The 22,169-nt window shown below is 38.2% G+C and overlaps 1 protein-coding gene across 25 annotated transcripts in view; it reads left to right on the top strand.

The window, feature by feature from the left end:
* The window catches only part of NEK11 (NIMA related kinase 11), a 317,965-nt gene that overhangs the window by 66,140 nt on the left and 229,656 nt on the right, over nucleotides 1-22,169 (top strand). For all 25 annotated transcript variants that reach the window (XR_004181977.1, XR_004181978.1, XR_004181976.1 and 22 more), the window contains one exon: nucleotides 9,758-9,876. Coding sequence is in view for 20 of the 25 variants with exons in the window: in XM_031662874.1 (XP_031518734.1) it covers nucleotides 9,758-9,876 (119 nt within the window). In the remaining 5 variants the exon portion in view is untranslated. The remainder of the gene's footprint in view (nucleotides 1-9,757; nucleotides 9,877-22,169) is intronic.

The raw sequence follows: 22,169 nt of genomic DNA, 5'->3' as shown, positions 1-22,169 counted from the left end.
GTCATCAGCTGGTGGGTCACAAAGGGTTTCTTTTAACTGGTAAAAATATACTTAAGCATGGCCGGGCGCGGTGGCTCACGGCTGTAATCCCAGCACTTTGGGAGGCCGAGACGGGAGGATCACGAGGTCAGGAGATCGAGACCATCCTGGCTAACACGGTAAAACCCCGTCTCTACTAAAAATACAAAAAAATTAGCTGGGCGAGGTATCGGGCACCTGTTGTCCCAGCTACTCGGGAGGCTGAGGCAGGAGAATGGCGTGAACCCGGGAGGCGGAGCTTGCAGTGAGCCGAGATCCCGCCTCTGCACTCCAGCCTGGGTGACTGAGCAAGACTCCGTCTCAAAAAAAAAAAAATATATATATATATATACACACACACACACACACACACACACACACATGCACACACACACACATAAGCATAATGCATTAAAATCTTGTAATATTAAGTCATGTCAGAACTTATGAAAGTGTGAGATTTGTGAGTCTATTATTAGGGCCGTACATCTTCCAGTAACTATTTTATAAGGGGTCAGTCTATGTTTTCCAAGGGGAGTGGAGCTGATTGCCATCAATCAGTATTACCTTTGAACAAGGCAATACAGTCAATTCAGTTAGCTTTGCCTAATACCATTGTGTTTGTAATAACTTATTTAACTGCTTTATAACTTGTCCAGTGAAATGAGCACCTCTGCCACTGGAGGAATATTCTCCAGGAATATTCCATAAAGCAAACACATTTCGTGATAACCTTTTAGCTACTGTTATATCAGCAAACTTCCTGCATGATGGGAAAGCTTCTGTACATCCAGAAAATATTCATTGAAGATGGGAATTGAGTGATGTCCGTCTGTAAATATTCAGATGATCCAGCAGGTGCTGGAAATGTATCATCTGAGTATTTTACTGTCTTGTCAAAATTATGGGTTTGACAAACCAGACATTGGTTATAAACCATTTTAGCAATTTTAGAACAGACAGCCTGCCAGTATTTTTAAAAATAATTGGAATTATTTTATCTTTCCTCTGATGAGTTAAAGAGTACAGAGTTTTTAATAATTAAAGCTTTAAGGAGTCAGGAAGGACCAAGCAACTGTCCAAGCCCTCCATCAGCCCACACTTAACATTGAATTTATATCCTTTTAAATACCAGTTGGTTTCTCCAATTCAGGCACAAGGCACTGGTTATGAAATAGTTCATCACAAGTAATTTGACTTGGATCAATTTTATGGAGCTCACTCAAATTGTATATCTTAACAATTTCAGTACTGGCTGATTTAGTATGAAAAACTGCCAAAGCATTTCCTTGGCAACCAATTAATTCGTGTTCTACTTGATGTGGGGTTAGTGGTTTTATGAACCAATCAATTTATTCATTAGAGTTCTGGAAATTCTTATTTAATCTAATTGTATGAACCTAAGGTTATCAGAAACCTATGTTGTAAGAGTTGTTTCCATGAATCCCCTCAAAGGTGAAAAATTTAGGTTTATAGTTGTTTTCAATAGCTTTCAGGAAAGTACCAAAGTAAAACAATTAGCTGTCTGTGGATGACAAGACTTTAAATGATAATGGTTAAATGTCTGGTGAAAATTAATTATAATGCAATTGACAAGAAAATTTTGTTTCCTTTTCTGTATATACAGTATTTTAAGATAATTAAAATTATGAGTGATAGTAATATATCAAGACTATCAGGTTTCTGGGAATTTCTTTTTTTTTTTTTTTTTTTTTTTTTGAGACGGAGTCTTGCTCTGTCACCCAGGCTGGAGTGCAGTGGCCGGATCTCAGCTCACTGCAAGCTCCTCCTCTCGGGTTCACGCCATTCTCCTGCCTCAGCCTCCCGAGTAGCTGGGACTACAGGCACCCGCCACTTCGCCCGGCTAGTTTTTTGTATTTTTTAGTAGAGACGGGGTTTCACCGTATTAGCCAGGATGGTCTCGATCTCCTGACCTCATGATCCGCCCGTCTCGGCCTCCCAAAGTGCTGGGATTACAGGCTTGAGCCACCGCGCCCGGCCATTTCTGGGAATTTCATATAATTTCTGGAAAACATATTAATAACATACCCATGCAATATAACTTAAAGACGGTTCAGCAACACTTATTATTTGACAATGCTTCCCATGCAATTTAACACATCTCTCTTTTTTATAAGAAGAGAGGAAAAAATTCCTTTGAGAAATTCCAGAGGTCAGTTGGGAAACTTCCAAAGTTGGTTTGAGGTCAAAAGGCCTTAATTTAATGTTTGATTTTGAGAAGTTGCTAAAAAATGTCAAAAGGTTTAAAATACTTAATTAAAATAGGATCATAGGTCACTGGGAACAATAGTCATTTAAGCAGAGTGATAATTAAAATACTTCAAAGACAGTTACATAATTATAGAAAAACCTTAGCTTTTTAAATAGAGAGAACTGCTTTGCTTTTCTGAGAAGAGTTTTATTTCTCCTTCACTTATGAAGCTTTGTTTGATGGGATATGAAATTCTTGGTTGAAATTTCTTTTATTTAAGAATGCTGAAAATGTACCCCAATTTCTTCTGGCTTGTGAGGTTTCTGCTGAGAGGTTTGCTGCTAGCCTGATGGATTTCCCTCTGTGCATGAATTGACTTTTCTCTCTTTAAGATTTTTTTTTTTACCTTGACCTTGGTGAATCTGATGACTCTGTGCCTTGGGGATGGTTGATTTATATGATGTCTAGCCAAGGTTCTCTGTATTTATTGGTTTTGCATGTCATCCTCTCTAGCAAGATTAGGGAAATTTTCATGGACTATATCCTCAAATATATTTTCTGAGTTGTTTATTCTCTGTCTCTCTCTCTCAGGAATACCATTGAGTCATAGATTTGGTCTCTTTACATAATCCTATATTTCTCAGAAGGTTTATTCATTTTTAAAAATTATTTTTCTTTTTGTTCAACTGAGTTGACTTGAAGAACTGGCCTTTGAGCTCTGAGATTCTTTCCTCAGCTTCGATCCTTCTGTTAATACTTTTGATTATATTATGAAATTCTTATAGTGAATTTTTCAGCTGTGGAAGCTCAATTTGGTTGTTTCTTAAAATGGCTATTTCATCTTTCAGCTCTTAGATCATTTTACTAGATTCTTTGGAATCCTTGGGTTGGGTTTCAACTTTCTCCTGAATAGTCATGAGATTCCTTGTCATCCAGATTCCACATTCTATGTCTGTCATTTCAGTCATTTTTGATTGGTTAAAAACCATTGCTGAGGAGATAGTGGACTTGTTTGGAGGTAGGGGTACACTCTGGCTTTTTGCATTGCCAGAACTCTTGTGTTGGTTCTTTCTCATCTGAGAAGGTTGCTGTTCCTTTAATTGTGGTATAAATTGAGTATAGTTAATTGGCTTCATTTCTAGATGTTTTCAGAGGGCCAAGGCTCTATGCAGGTTATTTATTTGGGCTGAATTCTTACCCTTAGTCTTACAGGGGGTTATATTAGCAAAGTATTTTTGTTGTTGTAGTTTGGGCTGCAATCCAGTAGATGATGCTTAAGAGTATTTGCTGGTAGAGGCTCTTACTCAGCTGCATGGCTCCTTTGTATTTCCTGCCACTTGCAAGCTTGCTCTGTGGTGCAGTGGCGAGAGAGGTGACCCCTTCACCGAGTTTACTCCTGGGCCTTGGGGGAACTTCCTCCAATCACTGGCACTGTACCTGCATTTCTTTTGTTAGGGGTTTAGGCTACAGGGTTCCCTCAGTCAGAGGCTGCAGTAGGGAGATAGACCACACCTTTTCAGTCTGGCTCTGTGGAGTGAGGCATGCCTATTCCTGCTGCAGCCCATGAACTCCTGTGACTCACCCCTCTTAGTGCTCTGAGAGTGTGGGCTCCATTCTCACTCGAGTGCCTTAGTACTCCCAGGCTATGCACTGCAGACCTGGGGAGAGATCAGGCTTTTTGTTCCGTCCCCACCTTGCAGGGGTGGGGACTGCAATGGCAGCAATGGCATACAGCCCGCCAGTTACCTCAGGGAGTGCCACCCCAAAGAAATGCATAGCCATGGCTAATTTGAGTGATCAGACAGGGATGGGGCAGCTGTGCTGTGGGCCCAGGCTTGGGGGGTGCTTTTCCTAGGGAAGACCAAAGAAGATAGTTTGGCCTCCTCTCCATAGGATAGCTGTGGTGTGCTGTAGGCCTGCAACAACAATCAGGCTGTTTGTTCCCTTTCTAGCCTCGGTGGTGGGACTGATGAGTGGGTACTATGGTGGTGTCAATGACAGAGGGCCTGTCAGTTGTCTCTGGAAGCTCCACCCCAGAGAAATGAAGAACCACCACTAACTGAAATGATCAGGTGGGAGTGAGGCAGCTGCTCTGGGGGCCTAAGCTGGAAGGCCCTGCCCAATCAGGAGCAGCAAAGTCAGAGATCTGCATGGAAAACAGTCTGGCCACCTTACTGTATAGCAGCTGTGGCATGGTGGAGGCCAATGACAGTTCTTAGATTCTTTATTCTCTCCCCAGCCTGAGGACAGCAGGGGCATGGGCTGCAGCAGTGGCAATTGCAGCAGGCTTGTTAGTTGCCTCTGGGAGGTCCATCCCAGAGGAAAGAAAAGCGATGACCAGCTGGAATGTTCAGGTTGGGGTGGGGTGGCTGTGCTGGGGGCCCAGGCCATTGGACCTTCCATGATGAGGTACAATGTGCAGTTCATCCTCTCCTCAGCACCATGCATGTGGTCCCTGTCCTAGAGGTGCACTAGAGAGCCTCAGCTCCTTTGTTGGTAGGGCTATGGCAGCTGGCACCAGCATGCTTGGGAATCCAGGGCTCATGGAGCTCGGGGGGCTTGAGTGGTAGCTCTGCACAGAGTCCGCAAAGCTCTCTGTGTCGATCTGGAAGCCCAGGGGAGCTGGGGGCCTCTCCTGTGCCCAAGATTACAAAGCTTATGCAGACGTGTGGTCCCTGGGGACTCTCACTCATCCTTTCCTCACAGCTGGGAGCCTCCTCTGGCTCTGCACCAATCCTGGGTGGGCAGCTGTCCTGCCTTGCTTTTCTTTGCTTTCTGTGGGTCGCTGTTGCTTCCTTGATGAATCAAAACATGGCCTCCTGTATGATCCACTTGAAGAACTAGTGTTTACTTGCCACTCTGCCTCTTCTCCATGACAGCAGCATGCACTAACTGCTTCTAGTCAGCCATCTTGGCAAGTCAGCCATCATGGCGTTTCTTTTACTGACTTTCTTAATTATCTTGACAAAACACAGAATATTTCCTTGGCCAATTACCTAAAAGGTAAAAACAAAGCAAACAAACAAAAAGTCTTTTCACAATTTCCTATTAAAAGTAGACCAATACCTCAAGAAAAAGTTGTTTTAACATAGGGGATGAAATTCTAATTTCCCTTCATAGTGTTTTTGATATTAATGCTTAATTTTTAGAAAAATGTACAAATAGCACATCTAATCTTAGCTAGCTCAATCACATATAACATTTCTTTCCCAAGGTTCCTCTTCTACAGACTTTTTGTATTAGTCCATTCTCAATGAAGAAATAGCCAAGAATGGGTAATTTGTAGAGGAAAGAAGTTTAATTGACTCACAGTTCCACATGGCTGGGGAGGCCTCAGGAAACTTACAATCATGTTGGAAGGCAAAGGAGAAGCAGGCACTTCCTCACAGGGCAGCAGGACGGAGTGAGTGCAAGCAGGGGAAATGCTAGATGCTTATAAAACCATCAGATCTTGTGAGACTCACTCACTATCATGAGAACAGCATGGGGGAAACCACTCCCATGATTTATCTCCACCGGGTCCCACCCTTGACATGTAGAGATTATGGGGATTATAATTCAAGATGAGATTTTAGGTGGGGACACAGCTAAACCATATCACTTTCTAATATCCAGTCAGTTTTTTTCTCCCCCTATAGTTCTTTCTCGGTTTGGATCAATCATTCTACTTTAGAACAAAAATTTTTCTCCTTTTGTTTTAACAGAGCAATACACATCCTCATAACTTATGCTTTTCCTTACCAAGAGCACATCTTACCTATATTGTATACTTGCATATAAAATAGTTTTCCTTATTATTTCTAGTAATTTTAGTTACGTATTTTAATTAGAATTCTTGGCCCTTTATGACCTTAATTTCTAGTGAATACTAGGAAGAAAGCAAGTGTGAATATCATACCAGCAGTCTATAGATTGGAAAATCTGTGGATTATAATTCTAGGAGCATGTACTGTTTTATAATGCATTTTTTTCAGTGTGGCACAGAACATTTATTAACAGTCCCAACTGTCTTTAGTCTCTCTGTGGTAAGAAATGGTAAAGGAAGCAAATTTTTATTTCTATCTTGTTAGGGCTTTTTTTTCCCCTGTCCTTCGTAACAATATTAAAAGTTTCTAGTATAGCAAGGACATTTTTCACATGGGAATTCTATCTTACCTCTATTTAACACTTGCTTTTAATAATTATGCTTGAAATGCTCATAAAGATGAGATATTAAATAGCTAGCCATTACCTTAAGTTATTTTTCTTGCTGACAAGTTATGTCACATAGAGATAGCATGAACTTTTGTTACTAAATAAACCTGGGGAAGAAGGGTTGTGCATCTGTATTATACTAAATGCTGACAACTCTGAAGGTATGCCTGCATTAATCAAGCCAATATACTTTTATTAGCTACTATTTACCAAAGATTATCCAAGATTATGTAAACATGAAAAATATTTTAGGTTTGTTTCTAAGGGTTTAAGGAATACCTATTTTATGTAAGAACTTATTTTTCTTTAAGCCAATTAAATAATTATCTTTTACAATTTAATTTTGGCAATACCATAAGGAAAAAGAAAATATATTACACATTCATAACATACCTACTGACATATATAAATATAAACATAAAAGCAAATCTTGTAGTATTCATTTAAAAATTTTAGCCCAGTGCCAAGTACAGTAACACAAAGCTCCCTAATATGTTAAAGGATATCTGGAAGTGAAGTTTTTCTGGCCCATGAGACAAGATTACATACCCAGATGGCTAAAGCTTTTGACTGATATTTGTAGAAAAGACTTAAGATTTTTTCGATTCGCCTTCTCTAAGAAATCTTTTAAAGAGGAAATCTTTGATTCATTTAACATCTTAGCTGTTTAATACTTCTGTGTATCAATTAAAGAATGTGTCCCATTGCTTTTGTGGTACGTCGGATCCTTTCTTCTCTAATGTGCCTCACAAGCGATCAATTTTATCTTGGTTAACACTTCACTGTGGCCACTGTAATTCCTTCTTGTCCTTAGTGAGGTTAACAGGTTTAAAAAAAATGCACAGGTTCTGGGGCCATAATTTTTGTACATAGAGAAAATTGTGCTTATTTTTGGTGTTTTTAAAGAGGTAAACATTGGGTTGATATAAGAAGCTAGCAGGCAGCTTCACTGATATTTCTTTAAGGCAAGTTTTTCTTTTCCTTTTTCTTTATCATTGTCTTCATCTTCTCTCTCCTTTCACTCCTCCTCTGAAGGTATTCCGGAAGAAGATGGAAACATGTAGGCAATAGTCTTTCCACCACTGGAGATGTTCTATCATATTCAGAGAAACTAAATGAGATATACCAGAATCCTCGCATATTCAAGTCCTGCAGTTGGCCCTGCAGAACCTTCATATATACAAAAGCCCTTCATATATGCAGATTTCCATTCCTGCAAATACTGTATTTTCAATATGTGTTTGGTTGAAAAATATCAGCTTAGAAGCTGATATTATAAGCTTGTAAACTGACATTTTAAGCAGAACTATGCAGTTCAAACCCATATTATTCAAGGGTCAACTGTATATTTACAGGTCACCTTTCATCTGAAGGACTTTCATGTCTACTACACAGGATGTTATAATGATCTATTGTCAAAAATGTTCTTTGCAACTTATAGAAACATGAGAGTACAGCTTGTGTGGCTCAACAGAATTCTGATAAACTCTAGGATTAAAAAGAGAGAAGAAATAAAGGCAGGGTTGAAAAATGAGAAAGAAATGATAGTCTTTTAGACAAGGAGTTAAGTATTCAATTCGCCATATTTTTGAATTCTACCAAGCTTTGGAACACTCTCCTTGGCCCAGAAAATCTATCAGGAAACCGTACTTGAGCTAGGCTGCAAGTGAATGTTTGCTATACTTTCGATTTGTTATGCTCCTGTGTAGGAGAGAAAATGCTAAGCAAATATTTGCATATTGCACTGTAAGGAAATAAAAAATGCATTAGAAGTGAATCAGTTGACCTCATGTTGTTTCATTAGAAGTAATTTCTTTTGGATTGTCTCTTTGCCTATAAATGTTCTTCCTTTGCATCTTAACAACAACTCTGTCATGAGTAGTCTGTGACTAGCTTTATTTTTTCCACTTTTGCTCCCCATGAATATGGTAAGTACCTCTCCCACTCTTTATGGGGCCTGCGTTTTACATCCTGCAAAGACCAGTTACATTTAATCCATCCTTTTCTTTAGAGGAACATTTCTCAAATTATCTCTAATTTTTCGGTGTTTTACAGTAAAATGGATCAGGTCTAAGGGTTCTCTAAGAGAATTTAGCATTTGACATTTTTATTTTTATAGCAATTGAAATATATCAATGAAACATATTCAGAAAGGGCATTATATCAGACACTGCTGGCCTATTTTAGATTTTGTCATTTTTTATCATAGTTAGTTTTTGACCTTAATAATAAGTATTATTTTAGTTATTGCCAGTGAGTGATAGGATAGAGCTTAACTAAATGCTTAATGATGTGCCTGGATCCCCGCATAGATCCACAGTTATTATATTCCTTAGGGTTTTGCTATAGCTATATAGAGGAAAGGGAATTCAGTCATCCCAATGCACATGGTACCCTGGGCATGCCAAACTCAAAAGAATCTATACTATAGCAGCTATATGCACAATGTAAGTACCAATTTAGTTTCACCAAAAATCATCACTTTGTATTAAATTCGTATCATTGATTGGAATTTTACTGGCCGACCTTTTTAAGTTTTGTATATGTTAAGATTCTACAATTATATACAACTGTAAGTGTAAGAAAAGTTATTGCTAGTTTTATGTGGGTGCGTATATAGGTAATATAATAAAAAAAATTTAGGTTGAAGGTTTATGTGGTAACTTTTCTCCTTATAAAGATTTTTTCCTGGAGTGGTATCATTAAAACATTCAAAACAGATTTTATGAAGTAACTACTGACACTATGGAAAAGAGCTAAGCTCCATTCTGATTTGTGCAGAGTGACTGGGTATTCAGGGAGAATAAGGGAGTAGGAAAGAGGAACAGCAGGGGCCTGAGCAGAGTCAAGGAAGTGAAAAATTACAAAAATCAGAAAGTGGAGGTTGGTCCCTGTAAACCCATGTGGGTTTGTTAACTGGTGCTCATCAAAGTTAGACTCCTAACCTTCTTTAGAGATTGGGAGACAAGAGCCCTATCTTCAGGCATTGACTGGAGGAAACAGTCAATTCTTTTGTCTACCTTGAGCTGATCAGGCAGGAACTTTAAGGGGTGGGAGGGTAGGACCATCCTAGGGTTGTGGCCTTAGGCTTTTAGAAACTATTAATACATGCATGTTTGTTAAAGTCTTTATAGGTCAATGTTGAGGCTGAGCTGAAAAGAGTGCTCAGAGGAACCTGGAGAGACTTTGGTTAAAGAGAGGATCTTTGTCAGTGATAATTACAGTGTGGCACTTTCTGATAAACAGTGACTGCAATGTTTTAACTGTTGTTAAGTGAGCTTGATTTTAATATATTAGCTAAAAAAATATGAAAGATTATGCTCTTCATTTCAGGGCCGAGATCTGGACTATAAAATTCAGGAATATAAAGAAGCTGGAAAAATCTTTCCAGATAACCAAATAATAGAATGGTTTATCCAACTGTTGCTGGGAGTTGACTACATGCATGAGAGGTATGTTCATTTGCTACTAGGAATATGATATATTTTTAACAGTCATGTCTGAACTTGAAAAGTGAATTTTTTTCTATAATTGAAAGAAAACAAGTTCAAAAAAATATATGATTGTAATTAAACATCTATAATATGTTTTTCCTTGAGAAAACTGTTGAATGATTATATCTAGAGGATTTATTTGCATAGTTTTTTGTTGCTTTTCTAAAACTCAAGTTGGCCATGAATATAAGATAGAAATTTGTGTTAAACACATTTCATTATATCTGATCATCTCCTATGAATTACAGGAAGTTCTCAGATACTTTTGGCATCCTATGAATTTATTGTATCTTACAGCAGGCTTCAGTGGTAGATATCTTAGTATGCCGCAAATGAATTGTGTGGTCACCTTGGAATGTGTCGGTGCACACTTAGCTAGGTTCACATCCCAGAAGAGCTCAGTAATTGAGACAGAATGTATTCTTTAGCCTCAGAGAGATAAGTATTCAGATAGAAAGTCAGTTTTGATGTGAAGTATCTGATAAGGTCAATTATTTCGATTATCTGTGATTTACATTTACAATCTCTGCCTCAAAAATGTATTTTAAAACTTTTAATGAATTTTTATAGGTCAAAAGTAAGAAGTTTTAGAAGTTAAATGTTTTAGAGACCCAAAAATGATATGAACACGTTTGAAAAGATGAACATACATAGACAAAAAAGAAGTGGATACTCTGAGGTGTATATGGTAGCTTTCATCTTGGGAGTGGGCATTAACACATAGTACCATTCTTCTTGAACGAAAGGGGTGATTTATAAGGCACACCAAGGTCTAGCTATCCATGGATGTCAGATTGCTTAAATGTGTCATCTGTACTTTCTGACAGCATAAAAAGTAATCGGATTATTTTGTAATTTGCCATGTATCTCCTAAAACACATGCTTGTTGATACAGATAGCTACTGATTTATTGACACCTCATAACAATCTGTTGGATGATGTCAAACTATCTTAAGAAATCTTTTATTAAAAGATTATTTGACTTAAAAGAATCAAATAATCTTTTAATAAGGTACCCAAAGCTACTGACTATAAAACGTCTGTGTACATACATTTATATTGGTGTTTCTTTTATTTTCTTTACTACTTCTTAGCATATTGTTAGGTTACACACAAGAAAAACAACTAAAAAAAAACCACATATTAAGATGCTAACTATTGTATTCTATGCACAAAATACAAAACTGGAATCTGGTTGATTTAAGAACCCAAATAGTTTTGATACCTTTAAGACTGCTTAGTAATAGTTCAAATAATGAGTTTAAAATAACCCTTCAAACAAAGGCTTATGATTTTTAAATCTTTTAATATTCAAAGAAAGCCATTAAATGAGACTAAATATTTGGATATTTGTGAATCCTTGGATTTGAAATACAATCCTTTGTGATTCAGGTAACAAGTGATGGTGCTTCTTAGTCATTGTGTTATTATAACCAATTATTGTAAAGTTTTTGTGTATAGAGAAATTACAGTTTCATATTTCAGTTCATCAATTCCCTCGTTAGATAGTGATAAATTAAAAATAAGTGTCAACCTCAAAGAGCTGTCAGTAAGCGAACAGACATAAAACATGTACTCTTGTAACTATAAGCCATGTACCATGGTGGATGTACATGATTAAGTGTCTCCACTATTCACCAGATTCATGACCTTGAGCAAGCTGGTCATGAAAGCAAGCTCTCCTCTCTGAACCTGTTTCCTCATCTATTAGGTTGGTGCAAAAGTAATTGTGGTTTTTGCCATTACTTTTAATGACAAAAGCCACGACTATTTTTGCACCTACCTAATATAAAGTAAGGATAATAATAGGACTCTCCTTGCTTACATTATAGGGTAGAAAATATGCGTTGAGATATTATACAGTTTAAAAATTTGCAAAATGTTAAGCTCTGTGTAATGTCATTATAATTTAATATAGAAATGAAAGCACAGACATCAAAAGCGGTTTTAAAAACGATGACAGTAACAAGTGTTAGTAAGCATATGGCACACCTGGAATTCTTTTATATTCTTAATGAGTATACATTGATATAAACACTTTTGAGACATGTTTGGCAATACTTCCTAAGCCAAACATACAAATACCTATGACTCAGTAATTCTATTCCTAAGGGTAGAAGTGAGTGCTGATGTCCAACAAAAGGTATACAGAAATGTCCATAGAAGCCTTTTTTGTAATTGCGAAAACACTAAAAAATATTCATCTACAGTGGAATGGTTACATAAGTGTGGTATGGCCCTATAATGGACTTTTAAAATTACTATTCTATAATTTTAAAACAATAGACAATTGATAATAAGCATGACCTGGGTGAATCTCAGAGATCAGATGTAGGATGAAAGAAACCAGGTGCAAAAGAGTCTATACTGTATGACTACATTTATATGAAGTTCAAAAGTAGGCAAAACTAATCTAAGATAAGTCAGAATAGAGATTATATTAGCAAAGGGGTTTTGCCTGGAAGGGGCACAAAGAAAGCTTCTGGGATGTTAGAAATGTTCTATAGATTAATCTGGATGGAGGATTACAAGAGTGGTACATATGTTGATATATATGTAAAAAATCATCAAATTTAAGATTTTTGCATTTTAATGTAAGTTATACTGTAGTTTAAAACAAGTGATAAAAGTGCCAAGAAGAGTACAATTTAAGTGTTATAGGAGATCAGAAGAGAGATAATGTTTTCATTTGGGGAATCAATGGAGGCTTCTTGGAAGAAGTAGCACTTGACCCAAGGTAGGTTTTGAGTATGATGAAAAATGGGTCAGAGCTTTCCAGATGTAGGGAACAGAGCACAGCCACAGAGGTGGAAAAACATGGAAATCTTAGAATGGTGAGTGGTTCTGTTGGGAAGGCTCTTGGAGTAATGAATAACGTTGTTGGCAAAGGTAGGCTGAGGTCAAGAGGGCTTTATTTTGGAGCATAGACATTGAACTCCACAAGAGCTTTTTGAGTGGAGTTATATAATATTGCCAGAGCTTGCTTCAGGAAGGTGAGATGATAAATTATACCAAGGAGAGAAGATAACTTGGGTTATCAGTCAAGAACCTTTTATAATATACATGTGTGAGATTGTAAGGCCTAAACCAAGCTGGCAGAGGTGGGTAGAATGAGGAAGGATAATAATGAACTCAGTAAGTTGAAATGGCTGGACTTGAAATTAAGTTGATCTGTGACATGTGATAGAAGGTCAAAGATGAACCTGAGGTTTTGTGCCTGGATGAATGAGAAGTTGGAAAGACAGGTTTGAAACAATGGTGATGAGTTTAATTGTGAATATGCTGGGTAGAATATGGAGAGAGAAGGAGAAGAAGAGGGAGGAGAGAGAGAGAATGAGAATGAGAGAAGGAAGTTAGAAGTGAGACCCTGGATCTTAGGGAACCATCAGGGCTTGACTTTGTTTGGGTTCCTACAATATCAGAGCCCTGAAACAAAGACTAGGGTACAAATAGATTTTTTAGGAGGTAATCTTAGAAAGCAGAAGCCAATGAGTGGGAAGAGTGAGAAGCAGCCAGAAAAGCTGTGCAGAATGCATGATTGAACTAGTGGCTGCTGTGGGTAGAGGGATGCAAAGGCAGGACTCTTCTAATAGTGTGTTAAGTTTTGGGTTTCTCTTCCTGCTTTCTCTCCTGACTTTTTGGAAAAAAAAAAAAAAAAAGCAGGCCGGGCACAGTGACTCACGCTTGTAATCCCAGCACTTTGGGAGTCCAAGGCAGGTGGATCATGAGGTCAGAATTTCGAGACTAGCCTGGCCAACATAGTGAAACCCCGTCTCTACTGAAAATACAAAATATTATCCGGACATGGTGGTGAGTACCTGTAATCCCAGCTATTTGGAGGCTGAGGCAGGAGAATGGCTTGAACCTGGGAGGCGGAAGTTGCAGTGAGTCGAGATTGCACCATTGCACTCTAGCCTGGGCGACAGTGCAAGACTCCATCTCAAAAAAAAAAAAAACCAACCTTGCTTAAATATAACTATTGTTTTCTAGCACTATTATGAATTTCCTCTTGAAAAATTTCTTGTGTTTCTGGGAATTTGGAGTGAGGAGGGGAAGGAAGGTGTCTTCCTCTTGATCCAACTTTAGAATGGTTTTTAAACGGAGCAGTTACATATATATATATATTATTCCTGATTGTAAATGTGTAATCTGTGTTTCACTTCTGTTGGTTTTCAATATTTAATTTAGGATAAAACATATTTCCTTCAGAAAATAAACTTATTTATCTTAATTATCTGATTTTAAAACATTTTAAATCCAAAAGAATGATTTTTTTAGCATATGGCATAAACATTTATAAATAATGATGTTAAAAAGCCAAGACTATTCACAGCTCACTGATAGCTACTTTGGGAATGTAGCACTAAAACATGTTCTTGCTGAAGGGAGTCATGCTGTATTAACAAAACTCCAATGTCAGTGGCTTACAGCAGCAATCATTTCCTGCTCATGTTGCATATTGACAGATAGGGGTCATCTGCAAGTCTGCTCTACATGTCTTCATTCCAGTACCCAAACTGAAGGAGCAACCCCTATCTGGGATGGGCTTTACTCCTGGTGGAAGGAAAAGCAAGAGTGCGGAAACCCCTTGCTCAGACATGACAATCATCCAGTCTGTTCACATGTCATTGACCAGAGAAGTCACATGACCACTCCTAATGTCAGAGGTGTGGGGATGCCTCTTCCTCCCAAAGGGAGCCCTCACTGCAAGGAATAAGAAGTGTGAATACTTGGGAACAAGAATGAGTCTACTACAATGTTTCACTCAGTTTTAAACTGAAATCTTTCAAATTACAGCTGATAAATGTAGGCTTGTCTACAAAGCATTATTCTAGTTTTCTCCTTGTATGATCTATAGTATATATTAAAGTAGATTTTGAAAATTACATAAATTGGCTTACATATGAGTTAAGAAGATTACCTTGGACACAATACATGTGAAGAGGTTAGGTTTGTTGCAAATGCCTTGAAAAACTTTTAGTTTATTATATATATGATGGTGGATTTTATGTGTCAACTTGACTGGGCAGTAGATGCCCAGAATTAAACATTGTTTCTAGGTGTGTCTCCAGGGTGAGATTAGCATTTGAATCTGTGGACTCAGTGAAGTAGATTGCCCTCCTCAGGCATCATCTAATCCCTTGATGACTTAAATAGAACAAAAGACAGAGGAAGGAGGAATTTGCCCCCTTCTGCCTCACTACTTGAGCGAGACATCTCATCTTCTACCCTCGGACTGGGATTTACACCATTGGCTCCCCTGGTTCTCAGTCCTTTGGACTGGGACTGAATTATACCATTGGCTTTCCTGGGTCTCCGGCTTGTAGACAGCAGATTGTGGGTCTTCTCAGCCTCCCTAATTTGTGAGCCAATTCTTTATAATAAATCATTTATCATGCATTTCTCTGGAGAACCCAGACTAATACAGCGCAGCTGCAGAGGAGATGAAGACGACCCTGGAAACACTAAGAAGAATGAAGTTACAGAAAAAATGAAGGATCTGTTCACTCCTTTGGAGCTTTCCTGTACTTATTTTAATTTGGTTTATTTATATGCTATTCTAAATCTATAACATATGGCATAAACATAAATAATGATGTTAAAAGCTGAGAGTATTCACAGTTCACTGAAAGCTATCTTGAGAATGTTGCACTGAAACCCATTCCTGTTCTGGGCCGGGAGTTCAGTTAATGTCAATTTCTTAGGATAAAGGACTGAGCAGCCTCTCTGCAGACAGCCCACCTGCTGGTGGTCTTGAGGCTTTGCGATTTTGGTGCTTTCCCAGTGGAGGAGAGAACAGGGCTGGGACACTTACTCCAAGATGGTTTCCTCATCACCTCACTGCCCATGCATTTCCCAGCCAGCTCAGTGAGGTATTGTGGTAGAGTGGCTAAAATGTTCCCTGAAAGGCAGTGTTAAGAACTCATTTTTAGTGTAGTGAAGCTTCCAGGGAAGAGACATACTTGGAAATCTGAGTCAGTAAATATGACTGTGGAAGGAGGTGTCCTACCCCAGATTTGAAGATGGAAAAGCAGAGAGAAGTTGTGTTTGGTGTTACTGGAGATTCCTGCTTTCTCCTGGTCCTCACCTCTTGAGGATATCCTATAGTCACTTTTTCAAGGCAAACTCACCCCTGAGTCAGGTGTGGGCACACTCCTGATGTGCTGGCAGTGGCCAATAGTTTGAGGAAGACCTGACCCTGCTTCTGACTTGTAACATAGAGGACTCATTGTGTTAGTGAGGGGACATGACACAGATGAAGAAAGGCAGGTGCCTCAGCACCCAGGACAGGGGCCAAATGGCAGAGACCAGTAACGGGATTTGCCTAGGTTGTACGTCACAAAGGATCCATTGGCTGTGCCAGCACCTTTGGCAAGAAGAGTTTGTGATCCACCCTGAGAACCTGCCAGATGAAGGACAGACCTCCAGGGAGGGTTTCAGAAACTATTCATATAAGGGCTTGAGGGGAGGTGAAGAGAATTGTCCATACTTTCTCCACAGTTCTACCTTGGGCTGGAGGCCTGAGAAAGGCCTGCTCTCTGCACCTCCACAGACTGTTCTTTATCCTAACATGGGCCCTGGATGCTGGGGAAGAATGACCTGATGGGGAGATGGAGATGGGATTTTTAGCATGAATTTTAACCACAAACTGTCAGCAAATCTTAACCATATCACTTGGGTACCATGAAACATAGAAATGAGAAGGAGCCACCACTGGAACAGATATGGTATGGTGCACATGAGATAATAGATGGAGAACTGTGTTGAGCTTTTTAGAAGAAAGATTTCATATAAACTGTATTGCCTGTTACCTTATTATTTCTTAGATTTCATTTTCATATACTTCAAAGGAAAGGATATTAGCCAAGCATGGGACAAAAATATGCTGGCCCATTTTGGCTTACTGTAACCACAAAGCCAATACATTATGATTTTTTTTTTTTTCCTCCTGAGACAGAGCCTCGCTGTGTCACTCAGGCTGGAGTGCAGTGGCACAATCTCAGCTCACTGCAACCTCCACTTCCTAGGTTCAAGCAATTCTCCTACCTCAGCCTCCCAAGTGGCTGGGATTACAGGCATGTGCCACCATGCCCAACTAATTTTTGTATTTTTAGTAGAGATGAGGTTTCACCGTGCTGGCCAGGCTGGTCTTGAACTCCTGACCTTGTGATCTGCCCACCTCGGCCTCCCAAAGTGCTGAGATTACAGGCATGAGCCACCATGCCTGGCCAATTATGATTTTTCAATAGATATTTAGCAAATAGCTTGATACCTGGTTTGTTGCATAGAATCTATTGTTCCATTGCCACAGTGCCAGCTAATTACTTCTCATAACTGCTTTCTAACATATTGTATGCCTTATTCTTAAAGTATCTACTGATGAGTTACTAATTTATATATTTATAGAGGCCTATCAGTGTATTATTACTTGTAATTCATCTTCTGCTTATCTAGTCTAGGTGTCATCAGGTGAGTTTCTTTGGAATGTTTTACTTATTCCAAAGTTATAGCACCAAGTCGTCTGGTGGGCTCCTTAGCTCACTATTCCAAATCCTAAACCCGTGATCTCTGACTTCCTAGAATCAATAGCTGTAGAAACTAAGTGATCAACTTAAGATGGTCTTAATTGCAAATAACAGCGGCAGATTAAATAGTAGAGAAAATTTATTACCTTGCCTAACAAGAAGTCTCCAAAGTGAGTTGTTCTAGAGCTGGTTAACTTGGGTGGCTTGGCAGTATTATCTAGGGTTCTAGTTCTTTCTCTTTATTCCACCATTCTCAGGGTGGTTGGCTTTTGTAGTCAGGCTTGTCTTGTGGTTGCCAGGATGGCTGTAACACGACCACATATCCCGCCTTCATACAACAGTAACCAAACTCCAGAAAAGGTAAAAGGGACATATGGCATGTCACTCCCCCACTTTTTTGTCTTTTACAAGAGTAGGGAAATATTTCCTATAAGATTCCAGCAGACTTCCCTTATGTCTCATTGGTGTTAAAAAATTTTTCATAAAACATGGAAGAGACAAAATATATTAGTGGATATTTTTTTCATTGCAGTGCTGGCCTTAACTTTCTATTATCTGGGCTACTTTGTAACTCTGTGGAGGCAGAGGCACACTTGAATATATTTGTCCAGCAGAGATGCAAATAATTTCTGTCTAGTGGAACAGATATCCCTGGTGATGATTGTTTATGGCCTTGTTGGGCATTAACCAGTTTTGTATCTAACTCAGCAATCGTATCCCCCTGCCACATTCACCCCCTACTCCCTCCACTTCCTTTACCTAACAGGTCTGAGGAGGGCTGAGCCTCCCCAGAGGCTCATGGGGTTCTGGCGTCAAGGGAGAATAGGAGGAGAATGCTTATGGGTAGGCATTTAACAGTTCCTGCCATACCAACAGAACCCCAAGAGTGGGCATAGAGAAAGCCAGATTTCATTTAACACAGTTAGTAAATACTGTTGTTCTCTTTTTAAATCAGTAAGAAGTCAGCAACATATTCATGTACAGCACAGGTCTAGGTATTGTGGGAATGTAAGAAAGCAGTAGAAAATAGTTATTAAATAGCAAAGTTTTTACAGATAAACAGACCTACGTGAGAATAGTGGTTTATAGAGTCAAACAGACCTAAGTTTGAACCAATAGGCTGTACAACATTGGGCAAGTTATTTGGCCTTTCTATGCCTTGATTTCCTCATCTCCAGATTGGGCATAATAGTAAAAAGATAGTAGTATAGTGCTTAGGATGATAACATCTGGAGTTATGGACCTCAAGATGAAGTGGCCTAGTGTTGCATTGTCTAGTTTTGCTCTTCTCTTTTCTCTCTATTCTTAGAAACATACTTATTCCTCTCTAATCCACTGAAGGGTTAAAGAGGCTAAAGATTATTTGAATTAGGGGAATTCTCATTATCATATCCAGTTCTTCACTTTATATGCTGATTTTATAGGCCCGGCTGAGTTTCTGCCCATTTGTGTCCTATAAAGTAAACTATATGATCTTTATGAGTGACTTTTCTTTAAAATGTTCTTAGTCAGAATTTGCAGCTTTATTCAATAATTGAATAAAGCTGGATGGTTGAGGCCTGAACACTTTACAAAGGTAACTTCGTTACACTTGTATTATCATTAATTCTAGTGGTAAAATTATTTTTATAATTGATATTTCTGGTTTTAATTTATGGTAGTAATATTAATTTGGTGGGCATGTACCTGAGAGTGATCATTTACTGAGAGAGATGTTTCCTTACGACCAGATGAATGTCTTTATTGGTAATTATTTACAATTATAAATAATTCTTTAGTAAAGTGACAATGGTTAGGTTTCCCTTCTGCCGTCTGTTATAGTTGCTGGTGTACTTAAAAAACTCTCTAACCTGAGTGTAAGCATTATGAGATACTTAGCCCTGTCTTATGAATCTTTATATCTGTCACATTATATAGTATAGCACATAACGTCTAGTTGGCACTCAATAATTATTTTTTTGATTAATGAATGAGTCCCACTAGATAGTATTCATCTTTGTACCAAGGATGGTGTTTTAAAAACCAACATGCATTTATTGAGCATCTACTGTGAGTGAAGAACTGTGAAGAGGAAGAGATGATATTAATAGAAATGTGGCTCAAGCATTTGCTAAGGGTGCCAGAAGCATTGGTAGAGCCAGATCTTGAAATCTCTAGCAGGCCACGTATAAGACTGTAGACTCTATTCCAGAAGCAGTGCAGAGCCATTGAAGGACTTAAGTTGGTGTTTGAAGGACAGGTTTTCATTTTATAAAGCCACAACCCCATTTCTGACCTAAGGCTCAAGAATACTGCTCCCAGACTGGGTTCTCCTGTTTAAGAAGGGGGGCAGATACACTGCAGTCAATTTCTCCTTAAAGACTTTGACTCCAATTGTGTCCTTCTTTTCTATTATTTTTATTCAGGATTTCAGTTCTACTTTCTTTATATACCCCACAAATTATTAATTAGTGCTACCATTATTATTGGCTTATAAGCCAAAATTAGTTTAGATTTCCCCACTTTTATCAATCTCTTGGTTCACCACTTCTTCCACCCCATGTCTTCCTTCTGTGGTCATGTTTTTTTCTCCCTAAAAGAAATCCTTAAGTTATGTGAATGGTAAACACTCAGTTTCTTTGCTTGTTTCTTTGAAAATGTTTTTATTTTTTCCTCATTCTTTTATAATAGTTTAACTACTATTTCAGCTAAATATGTATTATTATTTAGCTATTATTAAAAATGAAATTCCAGATGGACAGATATCTTATCTGACATTTTGAAAATATTATCTCACTGTCTTCTGGATTCTGTTATTGATGTTGAGAAGTCACTTTCCATCTAACAGATGTTCTTATTAAGGTAATATCTTTTCTTTCACTTGATTTTCAACATCTCTTTGTCTTTGGTGTTTTCCAATATTACAGGGTTATGTCTACTTGTGGATTTTTTTTTTTTAATTCTGCTTGGGATTTGTTTTGCTTCTGAACTTGTGAATTCATGTCCTTCTAAATTCTGAAAATACCTAGTCATTCTCTCTTTGAATTTTGCTTCTCCCCTGTTTTCCTTTCACAGTGCTTATAGATGTATGTTGGACCATCACTCACATTCTGTTCTTTGTTGCTATGCACTCCTTTTAGGAATCCATTTATATATATACATTAGAACTTTAAGCCCATATTTCAGATGTCTCTTATACTCTTTTCTATGTTTTCTTTTTCTTTTTCTTTTCTTTTTTTTTTTTTTTTGAGACAGAGTCTCACTCTTGTTGCCCAGGCTGGAGTGCAATGGCACGATCTTGGCTCACTGCAACCTCCGCCTCCCATGTTCAAGTAATTATCCTGCCTCAGCCTCCTGAGTAGCTGGGATTACAAGTGCCTGCCACCATGTCTGGCGAATTTTTGTACTTTTAGCAGAGATGGGGCTTCGCCATGTTGGCCAGGGTGGTCTTGAACTCCTGACCTCAGGTGATCCACCTACCTCAGCCTCCCAAAGAGCTTGGATTACAGGCGTGAGCCACTGTGCCCAGCCTTTTCTGTTTTTAATCTTTTTTTCTTTTTGCACCTCAGTTGAAATATTTTTCACTAACCATTATGCCAGTTTCTAAGTCTTCTTTTCTGCCATGTCTAATTTGATTTTATGCACTGAATTCTTAAGTTTAGTAAAATTTTGTTTCAGTTTTAGAATCTTCATTTGATTCCTAGAAAATCTGGCTCTCTATTGAAATTCTCCATTGTGTCAATTATTTTCTTGAGCATATAATCACAGTTATTTTCAAGTCCTTGCCCAATCATTTCAATAGGTAGATCACTTGTATATTTGTTTCTTTCTTTCCTTTGGTTTTTAATCATTTGGTCTTATCTTTTGGCATGCCTGGTAGTTTTGGAGTGAATGCTGAACAATATATGTGAAATATTGAGAGATGTTAGATGATATTATCTTTCTCTGGAAAGGGTTTATTTTTTTTTTCTCTGACTGACAGTTATATTTAGGGCAGATCACCTTGATCTAATTAGGAACTGAAATAGTTTAACTGTAGGCTGTAGGCTTTCGGAGGTTTGGTCTATTTTTAGTTTACCTTTATTTCTATGAAGAAGTTTTTCAGAGCTTTCAGCTGAAAGCTTTAGTTTTTTACTAAGATACCTCTTCCTTTGTGGACCCTGAAATCAAAGTTTATTGAATCTACTCAAAGCTCTGATTAAAAATTTAAAATAAACTTTATTTTTTAAAGCAGTTTTAGGTTCACAGCAAAATTGAGTGGAAGGTACAGAGATTTCCCTTATACCCCCTGCTCCCACACATGCATTGCCTCCCCTGTTATCAGCATTGCTACCAGCCATACATTTGTTATAACAGATGAACTTACATTGACAGATCATTATCGTCAAAGTCTATAGTTTACATTAGGCTTCATTCTTAGTGCTGTACATTCTTTGAGTTTGGGCACATGTGTGACATGTAACCATCATTTTAGTACCATAAAGTTGTTGCATGACCCTAAAAATTATCTGTGCTCTCCTTACTCATTCTTCCCTCCCTCTTAAACCTTGGCAACCACTTATCTTTTTGTTGTCTCCATAGTTTAACATTTTCTAGATTGTCATATAGCTGGAAACATATATAGATCTCTCAGACTGACTTCTTTTACTTAGTAGTATGCATTTAAGTTTCCTCTATGTCTTTTCATGCCTTAATAGCTCATATCTTCTTAGCACTAAATAATATTCTATTGTGTGAATGTACCAC

Source organism: Papio anubis, chromosome 2 (genome assembly GCF_008728515.1).
Source record: "Papio anubis isolate 15944 chromosome 2, Panubis1.0, whole genome shotgun sequence".
Taxonomy (NCBI): domain Eukaryota; kingdom Metazoa; phylum Chordata; class Mammalia; order Primates; family Cercopithecidae; genus Papio; species Papio anubis.
Note: the sequence above shows the minus strand (reverse complement) of the source record. Positions and strands in the feature narration are given on the sequence as shown.